Source organism: Corvus moneduloides, chromosome 15, assembly GCF_009650955.1.
Source record: "Corvus moneduloides isolate bCorMon1 chromosome 15, bCorMon1.pri, whole genome shotgun sequence".
Taxonomy (NCBI): Eukaryota; Metazoa; Chordata; class Aves; order Passeriformes; family Corvidae; genus Corvus; species Corvus moneduloides.
Window position 1 is genome coordinate 271,173 of NC_045490.1, and position 25,996 is coordinate 297,168.

A 25,996-nucleotide genomic window follows, 5' to 3' on the forward strand; every position below is an offset into this window, starting at 1 on the left:
GCCCCGTCCGTCCCGTCCTGGCGGCGCGGCGGGGATGGCGGCGGACGGGCGGCGCGACGATGAGGAGCTGCCGGTGTACCTGGCGCGGCCCGGCTCGGCGGCGGTGCCTCGTCAGAAGCGCGGGGGGCTCTTCTGCAGCGTCGAGGGCGCCTTTGAAAGCAAGACCCTCGACTTTGGGGCACTGCGCGTTGGGCAGCGCCGCGCCCCGCCGCCCACCCGCCCCGGCCCCGACCCCGACCCTCCGCCCGGCGCGGCCCCCGGCTCCGGCCCGACCGCTGGCGACCTCCGCGCTGCCTCCGGCGAAGAGCGGCTCCAGGACCCAGCCCCCGCGGACGACGGGGTAGGGGCCAGCGGCGTGGCGGGGCTGGGCCGGGACCGGGGCAGCGGGCGCGGGCCCCGGGGCGGGGTCTCGGGGGGCGGTGCGGAGCCGCGGGTGGGTCCCGCCGCTGCTCGCCCCCGGGGCTGGCCCTGGAGGAGCCGCTGGTGGTGCCGCGGTGGCTTCTCCGCCCCGGCTTCCCGCAGCGTCCCCCGCCGCCCCCGCGGCAAGGCAGCGTCGCGGTCGTTCCCAGTGCGCGGAGCTCCGTCCGCCGAGCGGGATGTCGGCGGTCTGACCGCGGCACCGGGAGAGTCAGAGCCGCTGGCTTGGTTTGCTGCAGTGGCTCTTTTGTACTTGTATGAAAGAATACCTGCTCCCGCGCTACCCAACATGGAAAAAAAACCAAAAAAACCTGGGGGTTTTGGAGCTGTTGCTCCAAACCAGGCAGATCCTTATCTCTCACGGATACAAACCAGAAGTACCACACCAGCAGTGGGGGGACGGCACTGGAAGTGGCAGTGTTGAAGGTATCACCAGGCACAAAGTTTCTCAACTTACACCGAAGTGAAAGTGATAAACTAATCCATCCAGCTCCACAGCGTAGTCCTTCTGCTGGAGGGTGAGATGGCTTGCTGTGCTGGTTCTGGTCCTACTTGCACTAGCAGTTGGGCAAGAAGATGATTAAGTTAATAGTGTTGGGTGAATGTCATGGTTGGGATTTCAGTGGTCCCGTGGTTCATTTTTGTATCAGGCAAGTAAGGCCACTTGCTGCTGTTGGTCAATAAGTTTGTTAGGGGCTGAACTTTTTAACAGCTGTCTTAAGGTCACTCTTTTTTAACCGTGAACAGGGGCAACACCCCCTCGCCGTCCTTCCCCCCCCCCCCCCTTTTGAACATGGAATGAAAAATCACCTGCATGTCAGCACAAAGAGATGGAGTGGTTGTCATGGGGTTCTGCAGAAACTTCCACTTGGGCCTGGAGTGCAAACGCTGATAAACAGCAGACATCTGTGATCTGGAGGCCTAACCTCACCAGCTTGAGCCTAGTGGAAGCACAGCAGTGAACTGCGATGACTTGGCCTGTCTTGGTTTTGGGGAAAAGCATCAGGCTGTCCTAAGTGTCTTCTGTAGGAATGTCTAGCTAGGCAATGCTTATTTTGAGCTGTCTTCATTGCACTTTAATTTCTTCAGCCTCTGCTTTTTGGTTTCTTACTGGCATGCTTCTCGGTTCATGTTCTTGAGCTTTGCTCCTTTACAGCAGTTTTACAGAGTCCGGAACAAAATTAACATTATCCTGTCAGTACCAACCTTGTCCACATGGTTTAAGTAGCAGCTGCAGAACTGACCACTGCGTTAACAATTTAATGCTGCTGCTTGTTGGAAAAGAAGCTGAAGCTCCTGACAGCCTGTCTGCACGCTTTGCTGTGGGCTTTTCTTTATTAGCTGTGCCAAAAATTCAAAAAAGTCTTCTTCCCTTTTAAGGTCTTATGTAGACCCTTATCTCTGGTGTTTTGTAGCTGAGGATTTCCTTCAGCTGCTCCTCTCTTCCTGATGATTTCTACCTCTAGATTTCTTCCTCCAAGGCCTTCAGCTGATAAGCATCAGGAACCAAATCCCTTTTATCTGCACATCTTGCCTAAGAGGGTGGGCAACTTCATACATGTGTTTTTCTGTGTGCATGGCTAGAAGGAATTGTATGACTTGGTATTGTGACTTTCAAGCTTTGGGGTGTCCGAAAATAGGACAGTCCAATGGGAAATGAATTGTGCACACTGAGCCCCACTGCCTGCACAGCCATGGGGAATTTGCCTGTGTTGGACTCTGCAGACTTGGGACACACAAAGGCACTTTTGTCAAGGCAAATTGAACTTTGAATAATTTCACAGATTAAGAAACACAGAGAGAGCTCAAGTCATCTACTCTTGCCCAAGCAACTTGTTTGTTAGAGAAGCTGAAAGTACGAGACTTGCCTGTGCCTAGGGCAACAGACAGAGATCTGTCTTCTAATTTTTGCAGTGAACAGTTTTTTGGAAGTACAACAGACCAATACACCTTGTTTGTTTGTGGGTTTTTTTGTTGTTGTTGTTTTGTGGTTTTTTTTTTTTTCCTATAATGACGTTAATTACAATTAAAGCACCAACATTTCTACAGGGAGACAACTGTAGTGAATAAATGCATGGTGATAACACGTGGTGTCATGCAGCTGGACAGCATAATACAGACCCAGGCACATGGTCCAACCTCACTTTGTTTTATCACAGAGTCTATTGGAAGGACAAAACTGGGCTGTATATTGAGGTGCATTGAAGTCATAGTGGGGATATAGCTCAGAGCAGTTGGGAGCTGTGCCTTTGCTCTGTCAGTGGAACTTTGAGCTTTGCGGTGGATTTAGGGACCGAGAGTGACAGTCGTTAGGGTAGGGGCTAGGGGGACTACTGTGGAGGCTGCGGCTATGGGGGGCTGCCTTCTGTGGGCTGGTGGGCCGCCTGGGGAACAGGAGATGTGCCTTTCAGGTGCTCTTTGCTCAAAGCAGGAGGTCTCTTTCCCTGCTACTGAGTTCTGCTGCAGCAAGAGTTGTTGTTGCACAACACTTAAGATTTGGAGGAACAACGCTGGAGGGCCAGATTCAGTGCTGATCTGGCCTATTCGTAGAGACCATTTTTAACAAGAGTGATTTAACTCAGTGCAGGTTTTATCAGTAATAGCCAGTGTGGACTCTGCCCTTGTGAAGTGTCCTGCAGTTTTCTTTGAGAGTTGTCATGCTATTTGTTTAGCCAGAGTGGATTACTATGTTCACTTTACTACCATGAAGTAAAAAGAGAGTTTCTCTGTAGATTACAGACACCCTCCACCCCACAGACATCCTGTGGCCCGGATGTTCACGGAGGGCTGGTGATGTGTGAATAGGTACTGGAGAGCTGCAGTACTGGGCATCTGCAGAGGCAGCAGGGCTTTGAGAAGCAGAGAAGGAGCCTTACACTTTGTGCCTGGTGCCTGGGAAGGTCAACCAGAAGCCTGTAGAGGCCTTGTCCACGTCCCTCTCACTGCTCAGGCATGCAGAGACCCTGCATTTTCATCTTCCTGTCCAGTCATACAGGCAGGAGCACGTGGTGCTATCCCCCAGATGTTTTGTCTGTCTGTCCTTCTGCGTGGTTCTGCAGCTAAGTTGTCATTTCCACGGCAACTGGCTTGGAAACAAACATGGGACTGTGGCTTTACTGCAGGCTGGAGCAGCTCTGTTGGCTGGGGAGGAAGGGGAAAAGGAACGTAAGGGAAACAAGCGGGCAGTGAAAGCAGGTGAAGAGTTTGCCCCCTCCAGAAGACCAGCAGGAGCCAGTCCTTGGCTTTTTCCTGCAGTCAGCCAGTGTCACACATGTCTGATTGTGTGATACCAATCAATATAGATTAGATATCAACTTGTCATACACCCTGGAAATACAGGCAGGGCTGCCTCAAATGGAGAACAAAGCTTGGACTAACTTGATTCTCTCTTCGTTTTCCTGACACTTGTAAAATGTGCTCTGACTTCAGCATTCAGCTTTTTGGTTTCCAATGCCAGTAATTTATAGCAGGAACACCAAGCCAACGGCAGTCTGTACCTCACAAGGCAACTTGGCGCAATCTGAAGTTGCAGTTGTTCACTGCCTTTAGCACAGTTTAAAATCCTGAATTTGAGGATGGGATCCTAAAGCACTTTGATAGCATTAATTCATCACCTCAGTATCACCCCATTGAGCATCTGTGTTTTGGTTTTACTTGTTCTTTTTATGAAAGAATAATTTTGAGTTACATTATTTCTGTTACTTTTACAAACAATAGGAACAAATCCAACCACTGAACTAGTTCCCACAAAACAAACACAACAGTTAAACTTGCGTTACAGTTCATGGAGTTGAATGCTAAATATTCAGGTCTTTATTGAAAAAACTCCCACATGTATGTGTTTGTGTTTTTTAAGAAATCTGATGCCTGAAGCACAGCAATAAGAGTCAGTTCTTTGGCTGCTCATGCTAGGACAGAGGTTACTGCCAGCACTTACACAAAACTGCTGAGTTTGTTATCCCACCCCCCTGTGTAAGAAGACAGATATTGGATTCCATGGGAGTTATGCAGTAGGCCTAGATTTCCAGAGAAATTAGGGATTCAGTTGAAGAGTTCCTGCTTGCTGCAAAGAGCTTGTGTTTTATCACAAAACTTACCCTAGCATGGAAGTAGTTTGATTTTTCACACTGCCTTGTGGCAGTAGTCGTTGGTTTCCTTCTGTCCTCGTTCTCAGCTCAGCGTGGTGAAGGCTTTGGAAATGGCTGGCCCCAGTATGTGGGCAGTCCAGTGGGAACAGGAAGCTGGCTGGCAGGATTGGCCTCTGGGGTACCTGGCCACTTCATCTGGGGCACTGAGGTGGGAGGCCAATCTTGCAGTGCCAGAGCTTTGCTATGATGCTGTGAGTGTTATTTTGGGCTGATATGATCTTGAAAACCTTATGCTCTTCCCAGGACATGTTGGTCTTTATGGAATTATTAAGCAGGAAAGAAACTGGGTTTTGCAGCCAGGTGTAAAAGAGAGCCAGCCCCGCATTGACGCAGCCTGTTCTCAGCCTGCTTGAAGCAGATATCCCCAGAAACATGGCAGGGGCTCAGGACAGATTGCTGGCACGACCTGCCAGAGGAGGGTTTCTGTTGGTATCTTTCTTTAGTGCCATGACCCCGATGTTGAGAGGGATTCTGGTCTGGTGGTTTAAAAGGGGCTCATAAGCAGGGCAAGGAGTTCTTTTCTACATCCATGATAGGGTTTATAATGCTCTTTACCTTTGTAAAATAATACCCCAGGAGACTTGTTTAAAATGAAAACCCAGTGATATTTTTTCTCCACATTGAACAATTAATAGTAGAAAGTGGCCATGGTACATTTTAGGGGAGCAGTGGGCCTAACCAAGCATGCCATGAAGTACCACATGCAAGATTCTCTAGTGATAGCCCATTGTAGCAGGTAGGAGAGGTGATGCTTTTTTTTATACTGTATATGTTTTCTGAGGTTGTCAGAAAACACAGAAAGGCCTCACCTGGTTCTTCATCAGGAAAGAGCTGTTTCCAGGAGCAGCTTCCAGCGTAGCTGTGATTAGCTTCTCCTGTGGTCCGCAGGCCAGCTGTGGGCTCACTCAGTGCTCTGGTGGGGAGTGCCACAAGGAAAACACCTGCAGCAGGACATGGCAGCAGTGATGCAGCAGCATCTCTCTTCTGACATGGCTGGTGAGGCCCAGCAGGGTACGAGGAGCCTCTGTCCCTGTCACACCACAGTAGGAGGAGGCAGAGGGATGAAGTGGCATCTGTGGTCCTGACATGGGTTTTGAAGAGGTGTCACCTCTTGGCAGGTAGTAGTCAATCCACAAACATATTTTGGGAGCCAAACTAACTGCATGAGCCATGTGGACGTGGTTCTTGTTCTCACAAATTTGTGTGATATTTGAGATTTGCAAGACAAGGCTCACTGCTTTCTCATTTGGAAGAGGCTTTGTTGTTGGAAACTCCTCTAAACATTTTTTATTAACATAGTTTAAAGTGTCAAATGCAAACTTCAGTAGGTTTAAATTGAAATTAAACATTGTGGTTTGGCTGCAGCAAAATAGTTGGTTCTGTCTAAAATAATCTTTTCCTTTTCTTTTTATCTAAGATGTTAGTACCTCCAGCAGGCCAGGACTGCCCGGCTCTGCCTGCCCAGACTGGAGAAGTGTTTGTCTCCGATATGTGCAGCCACAAGGTGGACCAGCTTTTGGAGGCTTTTGTTTCCCGATGGGTGGTGCCTTGCCAGATGCTGAGACATGGCTCTTTCAGGAGGATTCAATGCAGTCCTGAGGTGGTCACTCAGAGTTGTGCTGCCCTGCTCAGGGAGGGCCGGGAGTGCTTTGTGGTGCTCATGCTGCTTTCCTTTTGCAGGAAGGTTTTTCTTGCCATCCTGTCCAAGCAGCTGAAGTCCCACAGTGGCTGGGCAGTGGCCAACTGGCGGCACCCTCCGCACCAGACACATAGGTTGAGGCAGCCAGAAGAAGCAGAGCACTTGTGTTTGAAGGGAGGGGACCCTGAAATGATCTTGGCCCTGTGTGCACCCTGTTAGCTGGGATGCCTGCGCCGGAGTGGGAGCTTGGAATTGGTTTGGCAGATATGGTTCCACAGGAAAATTGCGTGGGGCTTAAAGGGAGGGTGCATGACTTGTTTAGCGGGGAGCTGTCTGCATCTGTGATGGAAGTGACTCTTCTCCCGTATCTTTAGTGACCTGAAAGAAGAGGTACAGCATGTGTGCAGGTGACAGTGATGTTGTGAATATCAGTTGGGAAGGGACTATCCTGATGTGGTGTGGAAGGCTCAGAGACATGAGCCAAGAGGGACAAAAAGAGATTCAGCTCAAAAGTACAAGCAAACAGACCTAGGGAAAGACTGTAAAGTGTTGGTGCCATTGCAAGTGGCAACAAAACCAGGGAGGTTTTGTGATGAGACCCAGAAAAGTAATTTCCTATGTGTGGTCTGCTCTTCAGAGATGGTCCAGGTGAGAACAAACCTGGTCACTGACAGCCCTAATCATGAGGAAAACCATGGCGGAGACCATCCGGAGCTACATGTGCTCTGTTGATTTATTTCAGGCAAAAGATTTCCCTACATGGACATCGTCACCTCTGCTAAGAGGTGGAAAGCAGAGAAGGTTGATTTTTCTGCTGGGGAGCAGTTGTTGCAGGTGGCTGGAGTAAATGGGAGAAAGAAACAAAACCCAAACATGTCAGCAGACTTCCTGGAGACAGGGTTGAGAAGCTGGAAATTACAGCTGGACCTTGGCTTGTTCAGCTGGGCTGGCTCTCGGCTGTGGGTTCGATCCAGCAGCATCTTTTCCATTGCCCTCCTGGGAACAGCTGAGCTCCATTTTACAGCACATAGATTTGAATCCAGTATCAGATGTTTCTGTACAGCTCGGGGTGGGGGGGGGGTGGGGGGGGAAGTCATACTAAGCAGGCGGTTCAAACCTTCCTAGTTCTTGCTCTGCATGTTAAAGGGAACTAGATGGATGCCTGTGTTTTAGGGACTCAGGCTGACCCATCTCTGCTGGGATGGAACTGAGTTGTTCCAGTAGAAATACAGAAGCTCTTGTGCAGCCAAAGCTCATGCCACAAAAGGAGCCACGAGTGAAGCGGGAGCCATGTCCCTGCAGACTTGGCATTGGCGTATTGCCAGGGATGGCCTTCTGGGTGAGCAGGCTCTTCCAGCCCAGGTGCAGCAGGAAGAGGGAGGGATGCCACGGCCTGCAGCATGAACATTTCCATTGTGCCTTTTGAGGGAGGAACTGGAAAGAGGTGATTTCTCCAGCAGAGCTGTCAGGGGTGAAACCTGTCAGCTGGTCACTGCTGCTGCTGGCAGCGGTGCTGAACAGAGGGACAGGGGCCCCAGCAGTGACCAGTCCCATAGTGTGCTGGGCCAGCCCCCACGGCTTGCAGCTCCCTCCCAGTCCTGGCCTCATATGGGTCACTGAGCCAACCCAGCCCCAGGAGAGGAAAAACACTTGTGGAGCCTCCCAGCTCAAGGGCACTTCATTGCTCTGCAGGATCAGGCTAAAATTGAATTAATTGGCCTTGAAGCAGCAGTCACTTGTGTACACATATTAGTGTATTCCATTTGACATGTTTGGTTTCAACATCATTTATTTCTGGCAAAGAGAAGAAACAGCCTCTCCCTTGCCAGGACACCTTCTCTTTGTGCCTGCTGGATGCAGGAACTGTTCTGGGTGCATGGGACTTCCCACTTTGGTGCAGGGATGGTGTTTCTGTCCCTTGGATTCACTGCCTCTGAGGTAACTTAACCCCTGAAAACTCCTCTGCTAGGAGAGCAGAAGGGATGGTTCCATGCAAAGAGTATATATGGGGAGGAGGAGATTGTATGCATGGGGACAGGTTGGCCTGGCAAATCTGCTGAACATTATATTTGAGCCCAGATTGTTTCATGACTGGTGATATTCACTGAACATTGGTTGTGCCTGTATAAGAGTCATTGGCCACAGACACACAGGGCTGGTGGGATCTGCTTTTGTCCTTTGCATTAGAGCTGGGTCCAGGAGCCTCCTGATCGCCACAGAGGGGGTTTGAGCCAGGCCGCTGAGTGCTGGTGGGCCACAGTCAGAGATGGATCTGTTTTGGTGCCAAAGTCCTTGCAGCAGCATGGGCCTTCTATTCTGTGTTCACATCACTGGTGCTCCTCACCCTGCTTCTGTCACTTGTGGCTGTCCACAAATATCTGCTGCCATGAGGAGGTTTTGAGCTCTGAGGATTGCCATTTTAAGTCACTTTCAAATTGACCATGCTTCTCATAGAGGGTATTTTGAAGCATATGAGTACTCACACACTGCACCTGGAAGAGATCCTATGGAAAAAGTTTTTTTCTGTTTTGAATGTTTGGGCCCAGGGCAGGGTGTTTGATTGTATTTGCATGAGTGTCACATAGCAACCGTGAGGAAAGCACATCTCTTCAAACGAGGGGTCTGAAGTCACTGTGGCTGGCCAGCATCCAGGGGGCTGATGCAAGCTTGGCTCTTGAAACTGTCCAAGTGTTGAAGTCAGCAGCATCTGCATAGTCATTTATCTATTATTAACTAATTAACTGCTGCTCTTTCTGTTACTGAATCTAGACAAAGTTAATGTGGCACCACCAGGCATGGGGATACTCATAAACTTTCCAGAAAATGCATGAGTGAAGTTTTGAGAGGTTAGGTGATAGAAGTTGAGGCTCTTTCTCACCTCCCAGCCCCTGCCAGTGTAATTTCAGTAGAGACCAGGACCTGTTCTTGAAGCATTGCAGTCGTGTGACAAGAGCAGTGCGGTCTGGTACCTGATCTTCTCCCCACAGGCTTCTTAGTTGCAGAGGCTCTGGCACAGCACTGCTCCCCCATTCGCTGCCTGGTGCTTGCAGACATCCCCTGCCCATGGATCTGCCCTGGAGGGGAAGGTTTCCAACTGTCTCTTGCTGACTGCAGGGGTACAGCAGCTCACCAGCAGTGGCATAGGGGCTGGGACAGGCAAACAGAAAGGCCAAGCAGCCCTTGCAATTAGTCAATATTCTCACAGTCCTGGTAGTAGTAAGTAAGTTGTTGAGCATCTGCTGACTTTGACTTCAAACTGGTGAAAGGTTTTTGGGTTTAGAATCCAGTAAAACTATCCAAGAACTTCAGCAGAAGCACACAGAATAAGAGACTCAGTGGGTAATAAAAGCTTTAGGTTGGGTTCCTGCAGAGCACGTGGTACTGACAGTCCACACTGCTGTCACCCACTTCTCCCAGGGCTTTGTAGCAGTCACAGTTGGCTGTAGTGTCAGGGGTTGTGCTGTGAGATGGCTCTGCGTATGCATGCACTGGTGAGCAGGGTGCTTGTCAGGCCCCTGATGCTATTGTTAGGTTCTAGTTCAGAAAGCAAACTGGAGAGAGGGTTTGGGTGTTGGTCACCCAGGTCAGATGTCTTGTTTTTCTGACAGGAAGTAGAAATTGGATTTACAGCAGTGTCTATGCCAAGTGTGGCTGGAAGATTTTCCTAGTGGAGCTGCCTGGCAGTAGGGTCTGTAGGAACATCTTGCTGATGACGTTCAAAGCTCTGCACGTGAGTGGAGTCACAGCTCTGTAAAGAGGCCTGGAAGAGAAAGCAAGGTTCAGGCTGGCCATGTTTCTTAGGACCTGCTGGAAGCACAGTGGATTGTGGCAAGCAGGAATGGGTAGACGAGTTCATCCCATTGTGGTACAGTTCTTGCTGGTGTGGTCCTGGCCAGCTGTGGGCCAGGCTCAGCATCATCTGTTTCAGCACACACTGGGTACTTGTAAACAATTCCACCATTTAAACCTTCCTACCAAAGTCACAGGAGAGGAAAGGGAAGAAGTCCTTGGAAGAGTCCTTGCCAGCACTCGTAGTGTTTGCATGGCATGTAGGATTCCCGAAGCCAGTTGTGTGGTGTATTTTATTATTTTTTAATGTTTCCAATTCTTGTGCATGTGAAAGAAAGTTTGAGGTGATACAGGTGCATGCCAGCAGCCCGAGACAGCCTGGTCTGTTACAGACCTCGTTCATTGTACTTGCCAGTGTTACATGGAAAGTCTTGGCCAGCACAGAGCCCTGGTTGTGGCTGCTCCCATGGGCTGTCCCCGCAGGCTGCATGCAGACGCAGACCGGGCAGCGTCGGTGCCCGGGGTCGGTGCCGGCACCTGCCGGGCGGGGCGGGGCGGGGCGGGGCGGGGCGCGCCTGCTCGGGGCCCGGGCGCCCCCTGGCGGCGGCGGGCGGCGCGGTGGGCGGGGCGGGCAGGGCCGTCCCGGTGCGGCGGGCGCGGGCTCCGTCTCGCCTTTGTGAAGAGCGGCGCGGAGGCAGAACGGGCGGCGGCGGGTCGGGCCGAACCGGGCGGCGTCATGTCGTACCAGGGCAAGAAGAACATCCCGCGCATCACGGTGGGTGCGGCGGGCGGCCGGGACAGGGCGCCCCGTGGGGCGGGGGGGAAGCTCGGTGCCGGCGTCCGGCGTTGCGGGTCGGAGCGGGGCGGCGGCGGCGCGCAGACAAAGAGCCGCCGCCTGCGCAGGTGCCCCGGCTCCGCCGGTGAGCTGAGCTGGGCAGAGCCCGCGGCCCCGCGGGCGTAGCCCGGGCTGGAGAGTCAACGGTGGCCGGTGCCCGGCGGTACCCGATGCCGATGGGGAGTTCTCCCCGGGCGGGGCCGGAGGGGGCGGGCGGCTGCCCCGGCTTCCCGCAGGGCGTTCCCCCCTCTCGGTGTCCCCGCCGAGCAGCTCCTCGATCTCGCCGTATCAGGTGCGGCGGTGCCGCTGCAGCGCTCAGGGACCCGTCTGCCCCGGCCCGCCCGGGAGAGGGGGCGGCTAGTGGGTTGGCCCTGAAGCTGCGGGAGCCCCGGTCCCACTGGTGTCCTGCCGTGCCGCTCCCTCTGAGGCTTTCCTGCTCTGATCTCTGCCGTGGCAGCCCTCTGCTCCAGGGCTCGCCCTGCGGAGGCCGCAGAAGGTTTGTTCCTGGGAAGGCAATCTGGTCTTTCATCTTGTTGGTTTTCCACTGGCTTCGTAGCTCCTGATTTTTCTATTGAGGACAGCTCTGGTCCTCTGAAGAAAAAGGAAAAGCAAAGCACTTGACTTCCATTATTCTTTTGCATGTACAAATGTGAACAAATGCTCCCAAAGAAGCAGTAAGATCTCGACCACTATAAAGAGAAATTCCCTTGTGAGCCTAGATTCAGTTGCTTTCACAAGCAATATTATGGCTTTACACATCTTGCCTTTCCTGTGTCCTTAGACTGCCATGAAGACACCCCAACTGCTGCTGCAGGTGGGATTTCTCCCATTCTCTGGGGCTTTTTCTTTATGATATGCTTTATCAATACGCAGGGCTTGTGCCTGCTCCTCTGGTATCCAATGGGAGCTCTCTCACCTCAATGGTAACAAAATCTCCCAAGCTGCTCGATTTATCCCTATTAAATCCTTTCCTTTTCTGCTGAAGCTGAAAATGCTGCAGGCATATGGTGTCTGTGTCACTGATGTTACAGGTAGCTCTCTCCTCTGACTTCTACAGCTTGAGGATGACCCTCTATGACTCACTGGCCCTATTCTGCAGCATTATCATATTCCGGCTGGACTGGAAGACATGGCCATGGAATTCTGGTCAAATGATCAGGGGACTCAGAGGCAGCAATGAAGTGAAGTCAGGTGGCGGGTGGTCTCCTCTGTTTTAGTATGGAGTGGCAGAAATAAAAGCTCAGCTCCAGTGTCTCCTTTTTCACCGATTGTGCTCCCCTCCCTGGACACTGTTGACATTGTTTATTCCTCCTTTCTAGATTTCTGCCCCAGAATCTTCTTGCATGTCAGTACAGGTAGCAGCTGATGGGGATGGTAGATTGTCACCTAAGCTATGTTTGTTAGTAGAGAGAGGTCTGAGAGTGTGTTGTCCCATTACCTTTAAAGCATCTAAAGCATTGTATTTGAGGTGGGGGAGTACTGGAGCATGAGAGCATACAGACAATAATAGAAGCCACTTCCTCAGGCAGGTAACTCACCTTTAGATCTCAGGGCTGATAGCACTGAAGCAGGGACAGAGCTCACAAACAAGAGGAGCAGTGCCTTCCTTGCTTCTTTCACCCCAGCAATGGGCAGGTTGGGCTTTCATGAAGGATATATTAGAAAACTGGGTATCTGTACTTCCAACAGCTATTGTTTCAACTGCCTAATGTGTTTCTGGAGATGCAGAAACACTCCCTCCTGGTTCCTCTTGTACTCAGCAGTGCTGCAGTCAGTATTTGTAGTTGGTTTCTGCCAGTAACATCTGAAAAACCACAGCTTGCCTATTGTGTCTGCAGCAGTTTCTTATGTTTTCTAGGACAGCCATTTTAGTGGAGAGGCCAGCATCACGAGTGACTGGTGCATATGTTAGTGTGAGATAAATTTCTGTGCACATTATTCCCAACATGAGTTGTAAAAAGCCTGGTCAAAAGCTGTGTGTGGCAGCATGACTGTAGTCACTGATGGAAGACTGGGAAGTACAGGCGTGTCTGTCAGTTGCGCAGAGGAGAAAACACCGGGAGGGGAGGTTAGCCAAAGCTTTGGCTTTCTCAGTGATGGCTCCATCAGCTTGGTATGGATGTGTTGCTCTTCACTGCCTCGTGTTGTGCACCATGCATCAGAGACCACTAAATGTGGTATTACTTTCCACATGTGTGCTGATGCTGGGGTGCCCAGCTCAGGGGAATAGTAATTTCAGATCTTGTGTGTCTGTTGAGAGACTTTTTATTGGTTCCTTTTTTTTAGCTGTTTGGAAAAGTAATCGAAGTATTTCCCCTCTTGCTGTCCACAGTATGCTTTTCTGCAGAAAGAGAGGTGGAAGACTAAAATCTTGTCCTGATTTCACAAAATACCTGTTAACAGAACTGTTGGCTGAGTCAAAATTACTCAGTCTTTGTCCTTTTGTCATAAAATCCTTTCCTAGGCCAGGTAGACTGGAGATCCCATATTTTTTTCTTGTTGTGAGCCATGGCCTCCCCAATCCCCCTGCAGGAGCCCACATACACCATCTCTGTGGTGTCTCTGCCACCTCTAAAAACAAGGAGGTCTGTATGGGGATGGCCAGTATGTTGTATCAGGTACAAGTGGGGAGGAAAGCCTCAGTTGCTGACTAGACAGATTTTGGTAAACTGGTAGCTGTTGTTATGTCAGTTCTTAGCCACAGACCGCGGGGAATGTAGCTGGCAGCTAACTATCTCTCCCTGTGACTCTAGCCAGGGGTTCTTCCATGCTGTTGTGTGGTACATTAGTAAGGAGGAAACATGAGCTTCTGATGAAACACCACTGCAATTAGTGTCTCTTCTTTTACAAGGGAAAAAGCAGTAAAACCATACACCTACTTCTGTGCTCCCCTAATTATGCCCTTGTGCTTTGTTAACGAGGTGAACACTATTCTTGGCTGGGTTCAGCAGCCTTCTGGAAGTGCTGCCTGCCTTTCTTTCTGCAGCATCACTCTGAAAAATGTTAAGAGACTACCTCATAGTTTGGGGTCTCAAAATGATCAGATAATGCTTAAGGGCATCAGGAGCAGAGTGTGGGCATGAGGGAATGGGTAGTGGGTTTGAAGGCTTGATCCCAAATGCAAACAGGCAGAGGGACAGGGAGAGTTCTGCATAAAGGCTTACCAGCATGGAGAGGTATTGAGGGCTGGTGGTGAATCCAGAAGGTTTTGGCAGAGCTGAGCTGGAGGGAAGCTCCTGTCTTGTCCTCATAGGCATCCCTTGTGGCTGCAGAAATGGATCCTCACAGAAAGCACCACACCGGTGACAGATGAGCTGTCACTGGCTGCCTGAGTACTTTGGAGGCACTGTCAGCAGTGGAGGTCAGGCCAATGACAGGTCAGTGCCAGCGGTCAGGCAGAGCCACGTGCAGCCACGGTCTGCACAGCATCTCACACTCACTGCTGCTTCGGTGCCCTTTGCTCAGAGGCTGTGCTGGGCAGTGGCCGGGGCTCAGGCACTGGCTGCTCCCTCCCTGGCCATGCCCTCGTGGCTCCTGATGCAGGAGGGCTTTTCCCTCTGCTGACAGTGGCTGATGACACAGCCTGACCCTGTCTGGCAGGAGCTGAGGTGGGTGTGCAGAGGCACAGTGAGCCCTGATAGGGGAACAGTGCATTTATTGTGGTCTGGGGCTGCTCTGGGAGCGTGCGTTGCAGAAGCCTGGCTATTAAATTAGACTTGTTTCCTCATAACTGTTTCATTCTCTTCCTTTCTTCTTCTCCTGCCTCTTGACACCTGGGTGCACTCCGGAAGGATGCCAGAGCCTGTAGGCGTGTCACTTGGATTTTCCTTATTCAACTTTGTTGCATTTTTTCCTTGCAGTCAGTGGGTGGGGGCTGGTGCAGTTCCTTCACTGTGGGGTGGGCACGATGGGTTCTAGCAGTGCCTGATCTCCTGAGTGGATGCCTTGTTTGTGCTTCAGCCACTGTGGATCTCTCAATTTTGTGTACTAAGAGAGTTAGCACTGAGCAGCCCTTCACATCTGCCGCAGAATAACCACTTGTGAGTGTGGAGCAGGCATATTTCCTGAGCTCATATTAACAGTTTATTCAGTAATTGTCAATGCGACTGTCTCCTGCCCCTGTGCTGCCTGTGCCTGACTCCCTTGGCTTCCTCTTGTCTGATGCACAGGGAAGGGCAGGCCAGAATCAGTATTTGCTGGTGCTCCCACACTCTAGTGAGAACCAGCTCCAGGAATTCAGGAGGGCAAGACAAAAATGAAATGGAGGGCTGTTAGTGGATCTGGGCAGGGAGACTTTTTTTCTTACCTTGTTTGTGCTCAGGGTCCTCAGCCTCAAAGCTGAGCATTGCCCAGCATGTGCCCCATGGGGAGAGGTGTAGCACTGCCGTGCTCTGGCCCAAGAACCTGGGACTGCTTGGCCAGCGCACACCAGCTGTCCTTGTGCCTTGGCTGCTCATGAGAGGTGGCTGTGGTCCCCCAGGTCGCTGGTTAAGACCAGTATCTCTGTGTGCTCATGGAGGTGCGTCAGTGCAGGATGTTTGAAGGAGCTGTGCATGGTGGGCTGTGACCAGCAACATGCCCTTGCTTACAGAGCCCCCTTAGACAGCACAGTTTGGGCAGACCTCTGCCCGATGTGTTACCTTGGGTCAGGGAAGAAGGGGGGCTGCTTGTTGGAGAAGAACCCTGGGTCTGCTTGTTGGAGAGGATGGTGAGTGGCAGGAGAACCGGGAACAACTCAGCTGAGCTCTTTTCTTGGTTGAAGGCGAGGCTCCTTATGGGCTGTGCTGGGCGGGGAAGGTAAATCCCCCTTGCCAGGGCTGGGGTTGCCGGCCATCTGTAGAGCCGTGGGGTGGCCCTTGCCTGGGCAGTGTCGGGAGCCGGTGGCTGTGCCCCCGCGACGGGCTGAGCTGCAGCAGGGCTGAGCGCGCCGGCATTCCCTTCCTTTCCCCACCCAGTTCCTTTGTCTCTGCTGCGTGTGGATGAGATTGCTGTAAAAATGCACGCGGGGCTCTGGGCTTTGGCTGCTGCCGGGACGCAGGAGTATTCTTTGCATCCTTCTGTTGACAGAAGGGAAGCTTACAAGTTCCCACCTCGGTGGCAATACTTCAGAAATTGCCCCAAGGGCGGCAGATGGAGAGCAAACCCGTTTCCCTGCAGAGCAATTAACCATGCAAGAGCGTCACAGGATGAGGCTGGCATGTGAGCCCTGCTGAAGGCTCTGGTCGGTCAGGCTCAGGCTGTGGAAGGGGAGTGTATTTACATGCCAAAACTTGGGCTGTGGGCACCAGGGGTAAAAGAGAGGAATGTACGGCGCGATCAAGAGCTGAAGAGTTACTGGATGTGTTTTAAGCAGTCAGGTAGACAACATGTTCTCTGGCACAGCAGTCAGCCTGTGTCACCTGAATCTGTGACAGGCATATGTGAGATCAGGTGGTTTTCCCCCGTATTGCCTGCAGCTGCTTGTGTGGACTTGTGCAGGTGGAGGTAGGTAGAAGAGCAGGAGCTGAGCCATCGCAGCTCCTCTGGATAGGGTCTGTTCCCCACAGGACAGTGTCCACAGTGTCCATCCTCTCCCATCTGTATATGCTGAGTTGCATGGTCCCAAAGTGTGAATGCAGGAAGAGCATAAGCACAGTCCTGCTTGGGGTGTTCCTCTGCTGTCTGGCTGTGCTCCTTCAGAGAGGGCTGCTGGCCACTTCGGTCAATGGAAAGGAGAACAGAGGAGGTGGTAAATCATGAGACTGGAGTGCAGTCCAGTGCCTCCTGGGTTTTGTACAGACCTGTAAAATGCCTCAGAAATGTTACCCCAAGCACAGCAGGAGAGGGACAGATTACCAGCCAGTTGCCTGTCCTGTTGGTGGTCTTTGCGAGGTGGTAACAGAGGAGAGAGTAACTTGTCTTCTTTAATGCAACTTACTTTACATGGTATCTAGATAAGGTTTAAGGACATGCCCTTAGTACGAACTTGCTCTAAATACTGATGTGTGGCTCATGCTGCCTGCAGAGTTTTGTGCATAATGTCCTGGCATAGGAAGCTTTTGACTTCTCTCTATATTTTATGGAAGCATATTTGCTGTGTTCCCCAGTGACTCTCCCTTGTGCTCAGTCTGCCTTGGTGGTGTTTCTGGCAGCCCCCTCTCCCATTTGGAAACAGCTTTTGTAATATGACATTTTCAATCCTTGATCTTGTACTGTTGTTTGGAGTGTTAGCACAGGTCCAGTGACCTTTCTGCAGCACTGGTGGTTGAGGTGAGCAGTGGGAGAGTGCCTGTACAGAGTGCTGAGAATCATAAAATTGTAATATGTTAAGGGGTTGGAATGGATGTTAAAGATCATGTAGTCCCAACCCCCTCTAGTGGGACACCTCCCACTATACCAGGTTGCTCAAGGACTTAACCAACCTGGCTTTGAATACTGCCAGGCTTGGGGCATCCATAACCTCCCTGGGCAACCTGTTCCAGTGTCTAACCACCCTCACAGTCAGAAGTGAATGAAGCATGTGTGTTACCTGCTACTGACAACTGCTGTGCTCTTCCCTTTTCAGAGTGATCGTCTCCTTATTAAAGGAGGGCGAATAGTCAATGATGACCAGTCATTCTATGCTGACATTTACATGGAGGATGGCCTCATAAAGTAAGTATGGGATTTCTGTTTTCTCCATCTCCTCTTAAACCAGCTTCAGGTTAGGTGGTTATCGGCTTTTTGTGGATGTGGTTTGTACCCAACTTGTCAGGCAGTAAAGCTTGATAACCCTCTCTGATCAGAGGCTCAGCTTTCTGCAGTGTGTGTGAGCACAGACGTGATTGGCTGATGTGTTTTCAGAGGAACTCCAGTGACTGAATTGCTGTCAGCTTGTGGGATTGTGGTACTGTGTCCATTGTAAAGCAAAGTTGTGTCTAATTACACCAAGAACAGGTTTATCTTTGACTTCTGTTTTTTCCTGTGTTAACTGTATTAGCATGAATGACCCCAGACAAGATCCTTTTTGTTAGCACTAACAAGGACAGTGCTGTGCTACAAGTCATCTGCATCCTTGAGATTTCCAGGAATTGCAGGAAAACCTCTGGGTTCCCCCAGCTTCTTCGTGTATGTCTCAGAGCTGCAGGAATAGCTCCATTGTTTAAAGGCTGCCATTCAAATTTGGCAAAGGTATTGTGTTGGGGCCTGCGCCACACTGGGTGAAGTGAAAGAACCGTGATAGTTCATAGCAGAGAGACTTGAAAAGGCATTGCTTGCTCTATGGTAAGAGTTAAATATCCAGCCTTCCCAGGGTGGTATATGTTAAAAATCCAGCCGCAGATAAATACTTCAAGAAGTGTGACTGTATTTTTATCTGGTGGACAAGACCATTTGTGATTGACAAGGACTTGTACACAGGCAGGGATCAGAGCCAGCTTCAGGTGTTGCTATGGCACAGGCTTTGTGAGTATGCTTGGGCAAATGACTGAGCCTCATCTACAGCCTGGAGGCCACAGAATTTCACTGCCTTGGGAGCTAAATGCTTTTACAAGTGAGTTCTTGTAAGAATACAATGAGTAATTAAAAACCTTTAGTGATGGATTCATCTCCATAAAAGCAGTGGGAAGAGCTGCTGGTTTATTGCTGTGAGGACAGTAAAGGGAGCAGTTCTGTCCACAGAATTTTTGTTATACTAGGGGAAAAAAGACCCTGCAAAGTGACTCAGCTTGAATGAAATGCAAAAATTGAATTTGCTTCTCATTTTTACCTCCCCAGTGTGACAAGGAAATCAGAAGTTTTCCACTAAAACCAACTTATCTTTAATATTAATTTATCAAGGAAAACTGAGAAAGGCTTGATGAAAGTAGGATTTCTGAAATAAGAGATTTGAAGGCTGAGTTGTACATATGGACACATAAAGGGTTGAGGGGACAGGGGCTTAGAAAGGCAATGCTGAGGTTCAGGTGACTTGGCCTGCAGGAGGGCTGGGTGCATCAAGTTGTGCTCGAACAGGACAGGCTCCAGAGCACTATAGTTGTGTATTAGGTTACTGGTGGATTTATACTGGAACTCTCTAGGTTTCCTGTTTTCAGAGGACACTTTTAAGTATTTGATTTTTAGCTGCCTTCACTACAGTGTGGCCCTGCTGATAGCAAAGCTGTCCTTCAGGGCCACAGAAGAGACAAGGTGAGAGGGGAGAACTGTGGACTTCTTGGGAAGACGGTGAGCCCAGAGCTTGCAGGCTGTGCCATGAGCCCAGCAGGCTGCAGCCAGTCAGGCTGGGCACTTGCTGAGCTATTTCCCAGCTCCCAGGAGTCCCTTCACTCTTGGGACTTTGTGCTGTGAGCAGCATTGCAAGTCCCTGATGAGCCCTGAGCTGGCCTACCAGCTGTGGCATTACAGTGGAAATCATCTTTCTCTGTAAGTAAGCTCAGACTTGAGCCTTACTTAAGGTGGGCAGAGGGACAGGAGAGATTAGGGGTGTAGCTCGCTTGGAAGCAGGGCTGGTGTCAGGTTTTGTGAGCATGCACCCTGGGTGGGTAGTTAGGACTGCTACGCTGGAAATGCATGCTGGAGCCTGTTTTGTGAGCCTGTAGGGTATGAACTGTCCTAGGCAGGTTCTCACCATGCACTGCAGAGACAACTGGACAGATGGCAGCCACGCCTAGACTAAGCACAGCGTAGGTATAAGCAAGCCAGACAATCCTGCACATTGCTGCAGAGTGGAGTGGTTTTGCTCTGCTGGCTCTGGCAAGCCTGGGTCTGGGAGCAAGACAGAGTAGGGTGTTCCTGCTGGCAGGGAGCTGCCCTGGCAATCCCTGGCTGAGCTATTCAGAGGTTATGTTGTGGCTGGTTTTCCTTTGTGTGAGTATCTTGGTATGATCTTATCAGGCAGATTGGAGACAACCTGATTGTTCCTGGAGGGGTCAAAACCATAGAAGCCAATGGGAAGATGGTGATCCCTGGAGGAATTGATGTCCACACTCGCCTGCAGATGCCATACAGGGGAATGACTGCTGTGGATGATTTCTTCCAAGGAACAAAAGCAGCTCTGGCTGGTGGAACCACCATGATCAGTAAGTGCAGCAGGCATGGCCTGTGCATGACACCACCCAGCACTCCTGCAAGATCACCCAGTTCTTTCTTTTTTCTGTGCTTTTCTCAATCTTCTTTGTCTTCAAAGTCCATGAAAGTGTGTTCATATTTTCTGTGATCTCTGTCAATGCAGTCTAGCGAGTAAGGATTGGGATGAACTTTGTATCCTTAGTAATGATGATGTGATAGGACAGGATATGTGCCCTTGCAGATCCTGTGTTCTGCAGTGCTTGTCTGCAGCCACTGTTGCCCCTGGGACCCTCAAAAAGGAACAATGGCATAACTTCTCTTTTAAATAAAAGTAGGACAGCATGTTGCTCAGATGGCTCTGAGCAGAGGAACAGAGCAGTGTGCTGGCATCCCACACTGCTTGAAAATAAACAGTGCTGATGAAAAAGGAAAGGGAATTCTGAGGTCCTTCCCTGGAGAATGCTATGGCTGTGCACTGGTTTGAGGTCCAGGTGTTGTCCTGTGCAGTGGTTACAGCTGGGTGCACTGCAGGGTTTCTTGGGATGCAGGAGCAAGTGTTGATCCTTCCAGTAAAGGGCTGGGTTCCTTGTCCTCCCCCCACCGTTTTTCCTTCCTCTGTGCCAAAAATATATGTTTTGTGAAATGGTCTGTGGTAAGGTGTGGAGATTCCATGGTGGGCAATAAAAGGTGCATTAGTGTTGCAGTGTAGGAAGAGGCTCTGTGCTAATGGGGTGGGAGTGGCGATGGGGAAAGACAAGGCTCTTTAGCTTCCAGCCAGTTTCTCAGCAGAAGCGTGTAAAAACCTCTGGTCCTGTGCCAGAGGCCATTAAGTAAAGGCTCTGTGTACTTCCCTGCCAATAAATGCACTTGAGGAGCCAAGGCATGTTGTGAAGGGGACAGGATCCTCTTGGGAGCTGCCCTGAAGCTGTTGAGGAGACCAGCCTGGGGTGGTGGAGCTGCCAGGCCACAGTGGCATGGCCTGGTTGGGGAGTCCTTGCTCAGCCCTTCCTCTGCTGTGGCCCTGCAGTGGATCACGTGGTGCCAGAGCCGGAGTCCAGCCTGGCCGAGGCGCTGGAGCGGTGGCGGGAGTGGGCTGATGGCAAGGCCTGCTGTGACTATGCATTGCATGTGGACATCCCACGCTGGAGCGACCACGTCAGGCAGGAGCTGCACACCATGGTCCAGGAGAAAGGTTTGTTGCCTGCTGCTCCCTGCCTGGCCTTGGCCAGCCCTGTCCCCTGGCCAGGGAAGGCATGAGGTGGCTGCGCTGTTGGGTTCCCATGGGGTCTCGCACAGCTGCCAGCAGGAGCTGTGCTCTGCAGGGCATTTGGTGGGGAGGGTGGCCAGAGCAGGCAGCCTAACCTACAAAGCTCACCTCTGTCTCCTCTCTGCCCTGCCCCAGGCATTAACTCCTTCATGGTGTACATGGCCTACAAGGATTTGTACCAGATGTCCAACACCGAGGTGAGACCTCCTACACTGCCATGGTTGTGTTGATTCAAGGAGCAGTGGGGGGTGACAGCCATGGTGGGCATGGGGCAGCTCATAAGGCTGGTGGCTGCTGTCCCTGGCCAGGCCTTGCTGCTCCTCTCCTCCACCCTGGCTGCTTGTGCAGGGCTGCCCCAGGCTGTGCTGTGGGCTGGCTGGGCTCCTGCATTGCAGGCAGAGGCACAGGTCTAGTGTGGAGATCACCAGGAGCATCTGCTGGTGACTGCATCCTTCAGAGAGCTGGTCCCAGCACAGCCAGAGCTCTGCCTGGCATGGCTACACTGCGTCCTGCTGCTGCCAGGGGCATGGGTGGAACTGCCATGAGCGGTGTCAGGGCCATGGGCAGCCTGCTCAGTAATCATTTCTTCTTGTCTCTCTTTTAGCTGTACGAGATATTCAGCTGCGTGGCAGAGCTGGGTGCCATAGCTCAAGTTCATGCAGAAAATGGGGATATAATTGCACAGGTAACTAACTACTTCTGGCAGGCAAGAACTGAAAATCTTTTTCAGGCAGATTTGGTGTGGGGCATTAGCAAAATGACTCTAAAGTTGGACATCTTGTGCCAGGTGACACCTTCGCTGTTCAGCAGCAATATCCAATTTAGCAAGATTTTTTGTTGTGAATATGTTGTGCACAAGCAAATCTGCAATAGTGAATTAGCAATTACCTAAATGGAAGTGAGTATCCATCAAGTATGGTATGTTTGTTCCAGCTGCAGCTGTCCTCAGTGTGGAGAGGCAGAGACCTTTGCCTTGCACATAACAAGCCAGGAGAGGTAAAGTTCATTGAGAACTGCCTTGACAAGAGAGATTTTGTCCCTGTAAGCAAACAGGTGGCTAATGAAGCTGGATTTGCAAGGAAAGTGTTCTGAGGGATGTGGTTTAGCGATCAAGTGAGTAGTGTGTATTGGCCCGCTGTGTTGTAATTGGTGCTGGATGACAGAAGGTCCAAATGTTTGATTTTCTTTAAGGCACAGAAGACACCGCTCAGTTAAGCTCTGCAACTATTTCTCTTGTTCTTGGGAGTTGAAGGAGCATGAACCAAGAGGTCATTCTTTGAGCATCTTTTCAGACTACAAGAATCAGTTTTGTTTGGACTTTTTAGAGCTGCAGTGCACAGTTGGATGGCTCCTTCACATGAAAACTGAGAGTGGTCAGAGGAATTGTATTGGCCAGAGCTTATCTCTATTTTAGTACCTGCCTTATCATAAAATGCCCCAAAATTACTATTTGATAGGACTTCACAGTCCTAGGAATTGGAGAGGATGAGGAGTTTTCTAGCCCTTTTTGTCTGCACATTGTGCTTGTTTTATTGAAGAGGTTTAAGTCAGTGCCTGACCTCCCATTTCCCCATGTTCCCTCTTTCAAACCCCTTGAGCATACAGCAGCCTCTCACTGTGCCTGATGGTCCCACAGGACATAGGGTGGTGATGGTCCTGAGGGAAGAGCTTGACACAGAAGGGATCTGCTTTTTTTGGTTGATAGCTTCAGTCCTGTAATATCCCTCTGTTCTTTTGATGTCCTAGGAACAAGCCAGGATGTTGGAGATGGGAATAACAGGCCCCGAAGGCCATGTGCTGAGCAGACCTGAGGAGGTAAGATGCAGAGGACAGTTCAGCCTTGCTTCACTGAAGCGTTTTCCAGTCACAGTAGGGCTCAGTGTGTTTAGTGGGGGCAGGCAAGCATCAGGGCACGGGAGAATGTGTGTACATCCAGGGGTATCCATTCATACAGGCACTGCTGTCTTTTTCATCATCAGCCCAGGAAAGAGCAAGGTGCATGTTTGTGACAACATTTCTCAGTCTTGCTTGAGTTGCCCAGCAGAGATAGAAGCCCTTGTTCTGAGTCTCACAGAGAGGAATCAATCAACCAAAGTGTTTGTATGGCTCTAGCAGCCTTTGAGTCTGGATTGTGGGGGCATTTGTCTTGTGTAGGTGACTCCATGGGTGTGAGAAGCCTAAGAAGAATCTAATGACGAGTTTTAGTTTCTCTGAGAATTCACATTTAAGTGCTGACAGATTCCAACCTCTTCCTGCTTTATATCTGCTTAGTCTCTAAAGTGTTTCAGAGTCAGATGGACAAAGCCATTGGCGGAAGGAGTGGGAGGGAAAGAGAGGGGGAATTCCCTGGTTACAAGTCATTGTCAGAACCCTAATGAGATTACTTCTAATTTTAGCTTGCAGGGATTTTTCTGTTTGGTCCATTAATATGAGTTGAATCTAATTTTAGATAGGTTTCCTTCATGTAACTCCCTGCCGAGAGGTACTTTGACTTCCCACAGCATGTGAAAGAAGAAAACAATAGGAATTTGGTACAATAGCAAAGCTTTCCCCTGAGCAGGGGAGCACAGGGACAGATTTGTACTTCAGGGCCTGCTGAAATAAAATCAGTTGGCTTAAATTAAAAGTGTAAGAAGTTGGCTGTATTAGGGCTAGTAACAACATATATGGCCTAGTGTAATAACAGTACTTACTCTCTCTGAAATACAAGAGTGTAAAGCATTTTCCTATACAGGGAAGAGTCTCAGTGTCAAATAAGTGGCTCAGAGTCCCTCTGTGTGTAAGCTGCCATTTACTTTTATGACTCTAACCTGTTGCCACTAGTTGGCAAGCTAAGGTGCAATTACAGGATGCTGTGGTTGTGCCCAGATTTGAGAACTGTCCTGTTACCATAAGCAGTGCACATCTCATCCAGAGCCAATAAACATTGTTCAGTGTTTGATCTTGAAATGCCATTAAAGTATAAGGCAACTGAGAACAGTGCAAGGCTCTAGATATCTGTTCAGCCAAATCCAGATCTCATTGCCTTTGAAAATAAACAGTGTCCTTCTTCCAGAACACACTCTACCACAAATGACCCAGCTACCCTATAAAGCCTGCAGGCAGATGGCAAAGCATTAGGAGAGTGGTCTGTGGCTCTGTGAGTCTTCTCTGTCCTGGAGGGACCTCAGTGGGGGTTAAAGACATGTTCTTCTCTCCAGCGATGATGGTGACTTGGTAGGGCAGGATGATGCTGCTCCAGATTGTAACCTGCTGTGAGGGGTATTCAGTGATGGCTGTTTGCTCCTGTCCACATGTTAAACCCCATCAACTACTACAGCCCATAAGTGTGGTGATAAAAAATGGCTTCTCATTTAAATTTCTATTTAAAGAGTCTTTAAGAAGAGAAAAACCTCTTTTCACTGTACAGCAAATAGATCTGCAGAAGTATGAGAGGCATAGGAGTGCATGTGTGTCTGGATGCAGTGCTCTGCTTCTCTGCCCTGGGACATTTCGACTGGCATGGTCCCAGGCATTGCCCTGGGGGCAGGATCATTGTGTCTTTTTAAGGCTTCTGTTTTGAACTTTCTCAAGCCAGCACTTGAAGCCAAATTGTAGAGCAAACACTTGGAGATCTCTGGGGTTGAGCTTGGGCGGAGCACAGGCTGATGTAATAGTCCAAAGATATCCCTCGTGGTGGAAATCTACCCTCCACTAACAGCAGGACAGTGAGATGGGGCAGGCTGGGGCAAGCAGCAGCTGTACTGCAGGACGGCCAGGCCTCAATGACAAGCAGCCTGCCAGTGTTCAGCCCTCTGCACCCTGCCATGGGGGTGGCAGGGGACATCTGGTTAACCCTGCTGCAGCCGTGGGACAGCGTGGAGCAGGGAGTGCTACAAAAGGGTGGACCCTCCTGCTGCCTGGCATCAGCCTGTAAGCTGTGCTCTCAGGCTGGGCAGCAGTCCCTGGGCTCCTTGGGCTGTCGGGAGAGCTGGAACCAGGCAGTGGAAAAAACAGCAGATGCGGCTCTGCTTGTCCCTGAGCAGGGTTCAGGCAGTGCTCCTGTGCTGGGCATGGAGCAGGGTTCAGGCAGTGCTCCTGTGCCAGGCATTGTGTTACTGTAGCCTGCCATTTGGGCCAGGCTCTGAGGAGATGGAAGCTCCCCCCCCCCTCAGGTCTCCCTGATTAAACTGCCCTGGGGGAGTCAAGGGTAAAAGTGAGGGCACAGGGTGTCCGCAGTAATCAGTGGTGTGCTGAGAGTAACAGGGGCTCCTCCCTGCCCAGCCAGTGCTCTTCTGCAGCTTTGTGCCATCCTCTGTTCCAGCTGGAAGCAGAAGCTGTCTTCCGGGCCATCACTATTGCCAGCCAGACCAACTGTCCTCTCTACGTGACTAAAGTGATGAGCAAAAGTGCTGCTGACCTCATCTCACAAGCCAGAAAAAAAGGTGAGTGGCAGCTGGTGCTGCACTCAGCCCTGCTGCTGCCACCAGGATCCTGGATTATGTGGTCCCTGTGTCCTCGTGGTTGTTTTGCCAAGATCAGCACTCTGCTTTGAGTGCTGTGCATTGCTTCCCCTTCTGCTGGGGAGTAGTTAGCTTAGGAGTTTGCCTGACTTGTGAAGGGCAGGGTGACACTGCAGCAGGCCACATAGAATCACCTCCTGTTGTCAGTGAGGTAACATCAATATGTGGGGCACAGGTAGGAGCAATGCTTTAAACACCACAGTTTGTCTGCAGCTGTGAAGGGCTTGATGAGGACGCTTTGTTCATTGCACGTGGTAATGGGTTGAGCTGCTGCGTATAGCTCTGGCCTTCCTTTGACGTGCTGGCCCCTTGGAGGTGCCTGGGTGCCTTTTCAGGTGGCTGGGAGCTCCATTTGTCAGTGGTGGTGGAGCACAG

General features: G+C 50.7%; 1 protein-coding gene across 2 annotated transcripts in view; it reads left to right on the top strand.

The window, feature by feature from the left end:
- DPYSL3 (dihydropyrimidinase like 3) overlaps positions 1–25,996 on the top strand; it is a 31,996-nt gene continuing 6,000 nt past the window's right edge. The window contains exons 1-8 of one of the 2 annotated variants that reach the window (XM_032125057.1): positions 1–340; positions 17,373–17,461; positions 19,679–19,863; positions 20,880–21,044; positions 21,255–21,316; positions 21,724–21,804; positions 22,866–22,934; positions 25,423–25,543. In XM_032125057.1, coding sequence (XP_031980948.1) covers positions 35–340; positions 17,373–17,461; positions 19,679–19,863; positions 20,880–21,044; positions 21,255–21,316; positions 21,724–21,804; positions 22,866–22,934; positions 25,423–25,543 — 1,078 coding nt within the window. In that variant the 5' untranslated portion in view covers positions 1–34. Of the gene's footprint in view, positions 341–10,627; positions 10,769–17,372; positions 17,462–19,678; positions 19,864–20,879; positions 21,045–21,254; positions 21,317–21,723; positions 21,805–22,865; positions 22,935–25,422; positions 25,544–25,996 lie in introns of those variants that run through there. The other variant, XM_032125058.1, reaches the window with a different exon arrangement.